Source organism: Jaculus jaculus, chromosome 23 (assembly GCF_020740685.1).
Source record: "Jaculus jaculus isolate mJacJac1 chromosome 23, mJacJac1.mat.Y.cur, whole genome shotgun sequence".
Lineage (NCBI taxonomy): Eukaryota > Metazoa > Chordata > Mammalia > Rodentia > Dipodidae > Jaculus > Jaculus jaculus.
The window spans coordinates 2,212,612-2,220,116 of NC_059124.1; the positions used below are offsets into that span (position 1 = coordinate 2,212,612).

The 7,505-nt window shown below is 46.5% G+C and overlaps 1 protein-coding gene across 1 annotated transcript in view; it reads left to right on the top strand.

Annotated features, from left to right (window-relative positions):
• The window catches only part of Mansc1 (MANSC domain containing 1), a 29,406-nt gene extending 23,114 nt beyond the window's left edge, over nt 1-6,292 (top strand). The window contains exon 4 of the mRNA XM_045139696.1: nt 5,335-6,292. Coding sequence (XP_044995631.1) covers nt 5,335-6,215 — 881 coding nt within the window. The 3' untranslated portion in view covers nt 6,216-6,292. The remainder of the gene's footprint in view (nt 1-5,334) is intronic.
• Nucleotides 6,293-7,505: the final 1,213 nt, after the last annotated feature.

A 7,505-nucleotide genomic window follows, 5' to 3' on the forward strand; every position in this document is an offset into this window, starting at 1 on the left:
GACTACATGGTGAGTTTCAGGTCAGCCTGGGCTAGAGTGAGACCCTATCTCGGAAAACAAAAGGAAAAGAATTTAGTATAGCTAACTGAGTTGAGGGTGCAGGGCTGTCCCTAGCTCTTGCTGTGGCTTGTGTGAGTTTGAGGAGCATGGCCCCTTCCCCTCGCCCCGGTGGGAGACGGGATGGAGCGGGTATGGAGGGTCCTGGGCACCAGTGGATGGATCTTATCTGCTGGGACTCATGCTGGCTTTGCCTCATATCCGAGCTCCCACGCCTGAGAAAGCAAACAGCTGTTTTGTTCCTTCTTGGCAATGGACTTATTTAACTTCTGATATCACACACATAACAGGACATGTGGCTAAGTAGCCTCTCTCTCTCTCTCTCTGTCTCTCTCTCCCTCTCTCCCCTGAGGTATTGTCTGGTTGGTCGTTGTTTTGGAGTGGTCATGAGGATCGAGCCCAGGATGTCACGGGAGCCTCCACATGTGCTTGGCAGTCCCCAAGTCTTTTTTGTTTCAACTGATTTTATTTTTATTTATTTGAGAGGGACAGAGAGAAAGAAGCAGAGAGAGACAGAATGGGTGCACCAGGGCCTCCAGCCGCTGCAAACAAATTCCAGATGCATGCGCCCCCTTGTGCATCTGGCTTATGTGGGTCCTGGGGAATTGAACCTGGGTCCTTAGGTTTTGCAAGCAGATGCCTTAACCACTAAGCCGTCTCTCCAGCCCTTCTTTTTTAAAATTTATTTTATTTTATTTATTTATTTAAGAGCTGCAGACGGAGAGAGAAACAGGGAGAGAGAGAATGGGCGTGCCCGGGCTTCCAGTCACTGCAAATGAACTCCAGACACAAGCGCCCCCTTGTGCATCTGGCTAACGTGGGTCCTGGGCAATCGAGCCTTGAACGGAGGTTCTTAGGCTTCACAGGCAAGTACTTAACCGCTAAGCCATCTCTCCAGCCCTAAATTTATTTTATTTTAATTAATTTATTTATTTCAGAGAGGCAGAGAAGATAATGCAGATAGAATCATTTTCAATTAGATTTAAATATTAAAGATACAAGTGATGATTATCTTAAAGTGATCCTAAGAATGTCCCATTCCCTATAGTTTAAGAAAACTGTTGTTTTGCCAGGGGTGGTCGTGCACACCTTTAATCCCAGCACTCGGGCGGCAGAGGTAGGAGGATCACTGTGAGTTTCAGGAGGTCAATCTGATACTACATAGTGAATTCCAGATCAGCCTGGGCTAGAGCGAGACCCTACCTTGAAAAACAAACACACTCAAAAAAGATCTTTTGTTCTATGTTGTTGAAGAAAAAAGGAAATTCAGGCATCTAAAAGCAGCCAAATTCTACTATTTTTTCCTGGAGGGAAGCATTACCATAGCGTCTCATGGGCCTGGGAGATGGCTCGGTGGATAAGAGTGCCTGCCAAGCAAGTCTGAGAGCCTGAGGGGACCTGGGTTTGATCCCCAGCACACCTGTGAGAGGCTGGAGATAGTCCCACACACCTGCACCCCCAGTCCTGTGGGAAGGGAAGAGAGGAAAACCAGTGGGCTCACTGGTCAGCCAGCCTGACCACAGCAGCTCCAGGTTCTTTTTTGTGATAGGGTCTCACTTTAGCTCAAGCTGACCTGGAATTCTCTATGTGGTCTCAGGGTGGCCTTGAACTCACGGAGATCCTCCTACCTCTGCCTCCCGAGTGCTGGGGCTAACGGTGTGCGCCACCCCGCCCGGCTCCAGCTCCAGGTTCTTGAGAATTCCAAATTCTTTCTTTCTCCCCTCCTTCCTTCCTTCTTGCTTTCTTCTTTCTTTGTTGCTGTTTTTGGAGATAGGGTCTCGCTCTAGCCCAGGCTGACCTGGAATTCACTCTGTAGTGTTAGGGTGGCCTCGAAGTCATGGCGACCCTCCTACCTCTGCCTCCCAAGTGCTGGGACTAAAGGCGTGCGCCACCATACTCAGCCTTAAAAATTGTTTTATTTATTTGCAAGCAGAGAAAGGTAGTGCATGAGAGAGAGGGAGAGAGAGACATTGGGTATGTCAGGGCCTCTTGCCACTGCAAACTAACTCAGATGCATGCGCTACCACATGCATCTGGCTTATGTGGAACCTGGAGAATCGAACCTGGGTCCTTTTGCTTTGCAGGCAAGTATCTTTACCACTAAGCCATCTCTCCAGCCTGTCTGCTAACTTTTGTATTAACAGTCAAATAGCATTTTAGAATCTGTATCTACTTGCCTTTGAATTTATGATATGAAAGCTGCCACAGATAAATGAATGCTATATACCAATAAAAGTTTATTTGTAGGCACTGAAATTAGAATAACATGTGATTTTCATTGTCAAAAATTCATTATTTTGACTTTTGTTGTTGTTGTTGTTTTCGAGGTAGGGTCTCGCTCTAGCCCAGGCTGACCTGGAATTCACTATGGAGTCTCAGGGTGGCCTCGAACTCATAGCAGTCTTAGTACCTCTGCCCCCTGAGTGCTGGGATTAAAGGCGTGCGCCACCATGTCTGGCCCCAAAATGACTAAAGTGGCATTTATTTATTTATTTGTTTGTTTATTTATTTTAGGTAGGGTTTTATTCTAGTCCAGGCTGATCTGGAATTCACTATGTAGTCTCAGGCTGGCCTTGAACTTACAGTGATACTCCTATCTTGAGGAGTTTTTTTGGGGGGGGGATTGAGGTAGGGCCTCACTGTAGCCCAGGCTGACCTGGAATTCACTATGTAGTCTCAGGGTGACCTCCAACTCATGGTGATCCTCTTACCTCTGTCCTCCGAGTGCTGGGATTAAAGGTGTATGCCACCATGCTTGGCTGGGATTTTTTTTTTTTTTAATTTGAAAATGTGAGGCTTGTGAAAGGGCTTAGTAGTTAAAGGCTTGCAAAACCTGTTGGTCCAGGTTCAGTTCCCTAGCCGCCCACATAAAGCCAGATGAATATTCATTTGCAGTGACAAGACACTCTCGTTCCCCCACCCTGATACATGCAAATATATAAAAATTTCTTTAAAAATTAAAAGAGAGGGCTGGAGGAATGGCTTAGCGGTTTGGCACTTGCCTGCAAGGCCGAAGGACCCAGGTTTGATTCCTCAGAACCCATGTAAGCCAGATGCACAAGGTGGCAAATGTGTCTGGAATTCATTTGCAGCAGCTAGAGGCCTTGGTGTGCCCATTCTCTCTCTCTCTCTCTGTGTCTCTCTCTTTCTCTGTTTCTCTCTCAAGTAAATAAATGAAATTTTAAAATACTTAAAAATATATAACAGGCTAGAGAGATGGCTTAGCAGTTAAGTGCTTGCCGGTGAAGCCTAAGGACCCCGGTTTGAGGCTCGATTCCCCAGGACCCATGTTAGCCAGATGCACAAGGGGGCGCACGTGTCTGGAGTTCGTTTGCAGTGGCTGGAGGCCCTGGCGCATCCATTCTCTCTCTTTCTCTGCCTCTCTCTCTCTCTCAAATAAATAAATAAAAATGAACAAAAAATAAAAAATAATAAAAATATAAAACTCATTTATAACTTGCAAGCCACACAAAAGTAGGTGGGAGGCAGATTTAACCATTGGGTGGTAGTTTCCTGACCCCTGTCCTTGACAGATTAACATGTGGTGGTCCAGGCATTGAGGTGCATGCCTGTAACCCTAGCATTTGGGAGGTGGAGGCAGGAGGATCAGGAGTTCTAAGTCAGCCTCCACTAATAGCAAGTTTGAGGCCAGCCTGGGCTACATGAGGCCCTGTCTCAAAAGGGAAAAAGAGAGAGAAAGAGAGAGAGAGAGAGAGAGAGCAGGAGAAAGAGAGGGCATTGGGAAGGGGCATGAGGGTAAGAGTGTTCATAGGCTATCACACCTCTGAAGCTGCCTCTGGACTGTTTACTGGGTTAGTTTAAAAACTGGCACAGGGCTAGAGGATTTGGGTCAGTGGTAGATCACTTGCATAGTGTGTTTGTGAGGCCCTGAGTTTAATCTCCAGCATAGGTAGGTAGGTAGGTAGATAGATAGATGTATAGATGATGGATGGATGGATAGATGGATCCATTTTAATGAACTGGGTGTGATGGATCATACCTGTAATTGTAAATGGATCATACCTGTAAAACAGGGAGGTGGAGACAGGAGAATAAAAAAAGACCTTGTTTTAAAAAAAATAAAAGGTGGGGGAGGGTTCTGGAAAGATGGCTTGGCAGTTAAGGCACTTGAGGACCCAGGTTCGATTCCCCAGAACCAGAAGGTTTTCTTTTTCTTTTTTAAATTTTATTTTTTAAATTGTTACTTATCTTAGAGAGAGAGGGAGGGAGAAAATGGGCACTCCAGGACTTGTAGTCACTGCAAACAAACTCCAGACACATGTGCCCCCTTGTGCATCTGGTTTACATGGGTACTGAGGAATTGAACCTGGGTCCTTAGGCTTCACAGGTAAGCACTATAACTGCTAAGCCATATCTCCAGCCCCTTTTCTTTTCTTTTCTTTCTTTCTTTTTCTGGTTTTTCAAGGTAGGGTCTCACTTTAGCACAGGCTGACCTGTAATTCACTATGTAGGCTCAGGGTGGCCTCAAACTCATGGCAATCCTCTTACCTCTGCCTCAGATTAAAGGTGTGTGCCATCACACCTGGCCTTTTTCTTTTTCTTTCTTAAAAATATTTTATTTTTATTTATTTATTTGTTAGAGACAGCGAGAGGGCAAGAATAGGCACACCAGGTCCTCCAGCCACTGCAAATGAACTCCAGACACATGTGCCACCTTGAGCATCTGGTTTACATGGGTCCTGGGGAACCGAACCTGGGTCCTTTGGCTTTAAAGGCAAGCACCTTAACCGCTAAGCCATCTCTGCAGCCCTTGATTTTTTTTTTTTAGCCTCATTGCTGTACACATGTGCCAAGGCTTGGGTGTGGAAGTCAGAGGACAACCTCAGGTGTTGGTCCTTACTTTCTACTTTGAGGCACAGTCTCGTGTCTACTGTGCCAGGCCAGCTGGCCACTGAGGTATTGAGGCTAACCCTGTCTCCACCTCCAATCCCACCACAGGCATGCTGGGATTACAGATGCAAATTATAATTACAAATTATTACAACAAATAAGGTATTTTACAAATGCCTTAGCATGGACATATTGAAGCCTTCCTTCTGTTAATTTCTATTTATTTATTTTAGAGAGAGAGAATTGGTGGGGTCAGGGCCTCAGCAGATGCTTGTGCCACCTAGTGGGCATGTGCGACCTTGCGCTTGCCTCACCTTTGTGCATCTGGCTAACGTGGGATCTGGAGAGTTGAACGTGGGTCCTTAGGCTTTGCAGGCCTTAACCGCTAAGCCATCTCCCCAGCCCTCATTTTCTTTATGCTTCCAGATTCGCCATCTTTGACCAGAGATGATTCACCACACCAAGGGTTAACGCAAGAAGCTTCTCCTGTCCTTGGCTGGCCCCCAGGAACCGTCTCTCCTCGGGCAGGTTATCCAAAGCCCACTGGGAGAGATCCACTTTCTCCAAAGTCCGCATCCTCCGTTCATTCACAGAAACCGTCCAAGATCAATGGAGCAAGAACACAGGCCCCTGTTCACAAAGAAAAAGGCCATTCTCAGAGCTTACAGCTTTCCCTTGAATCAGAAATGGCTCATCTGCCACCTGAAAATGTGACTCCCCTGCCCACGAGGGTGGTTTATTCTCTGGGTAACGTCTCTGCTACTTCAAAGGCTGTGCTTCCCCCACCTTCCAGCGCTTTGGGGACTCTCCGACCACAGCTGGTCACTGCAGCTCTCCCCGTAACCGCTGTCCCCTCTCAGCCCCCCACAAGCTCAGTGTCTATAAGTTTTACGCATGCCATGGTTACACCCCATGCTGTGACGACAGCAGTTCACACTACGGTCTTTCAGGCACCCACAGACTTGAAAGGTGTCCAAGACGTGGCAAGCAGTAGCGGGGTGTCCAAGCTAACTTCAGATGCAGGGCATGTGCCTATGTCTGCCACCCGCCCTTTGTCAGGTGTGTGGTCTCCTGCTGCCGACAGAGCCGCTGCCCAGGACAAGGGGAAGGCCAGGGGAAGCAGCCCATCGCTGAGCCCACATGGCCTTCCAGTTGAAAAGTGGCTTCTCGTGGGGACCCTCCTCTTTGGAATTCTGTTCCTGGTGATCGGCCTTGTCCTCTTGGGCAGGATGCTCACAGAATCCCTCCGTAGGAAACGGTACTCGCGACTTGATTACTTGATCAATGGGATCTATGCTGACATCTAATTTGTTTTGTAGCCCCATGTCAGATGCACTGAATCTTTCACTTGCCAATCTCAGCGGGAGGTTATTTTCTTTTTATCTTTCTTTCTTTTCTTTTTTTTTTTTTTTTTTTTCGAGGTAGGGTCTCACTCTAGCTCAGGCTGACCTGGAATTCACTCTGCATTCTCAGGGTGGCTTCGAACTCACGGCGATCCTCCTACCTCTGCCTCCCAAGCGCTGGGATTAAAGATGTGCGCCACCACACTTGGCTAGGAGGTTATATTTTGAAATAGAACAATATACCTTCACCATCATTTTCTTGCTTTTCTTCTGATTTTATCTGAGACAGGTTCTCTTGTAGCACATATTGGCCTGGAACTCCTGATCCACCTGCCTCGGTCTCCCCAAATGTTGGGATAACAGATGTGTGCCACCATACCTGGATTTTTATTTTATTGCTTTATTGTTGTTTGCAGTCTGGGAGGTCAAACCCAGCGGCTTATGCATGTGGAGAAAGCATCTACCACAGAGCGAATCCCTTTCCTATTTTGTTTTTCGGTTTCAGGAGGAGGGTAGAGAAAAGGAAACACATTAGATTATTTGAGTAATCTTGCTCTAAAATGTTAACTGAAAATGAAGTCAACTAAAGTAATAAAATGCGCTTGATGAGCTGGAGAGATGGTGAAGCAGTTAAAGGTGCTTGCTTGCCAAGCCTGATGGCCTGGGTTTGATTCCCCAATACGCACATAAAGGCAGACGTACAAAGCAGTGCATGTGTCTGGAGTTCATTTTCAGAGGCAGGAGGCCCTGGTGTGTCCATACTCACACTCGCCATATCTCTCTTAAATTGAAAAATAAAGAAGCCGGGCGTGGTGGTGCATGTCTTTAATCCCAGCCCTCGGGAGGCAGAGGTAGGAGGATCACCGTGAGTTCGAGGCCACCCTGAGACTCCATAGTGAATTCCAGGTCAGCCTGAGCTAGAGTGAGACCCTACCTCGAAAAACCAAAAAAAAAAAAAAAAAAAAAAAAAAAAAAAAAAAAAAAAAAAGAAGAGAAAAATAAAGCAATTATAAATCAAGCGGGGCGTGGTGGCGCACACCTTTAATCTCAGCACTGGGGACACAGAGGTAGGAGGATTGCTGTGAGTTTGAGGCCACCCTGAGACTCCATAGTGAATTCCAGGTCAGCCTGAGCTAGTGTGAGACCCTACCTTAAAAACCAATAAAAGAAGAAGAGGAAGAGGAAGAAGAAGAAGGAGAAGGAGCAGGAGAAGAAGAAATGATAAAGTATACTTGAGTATAAATTGGAAAATCT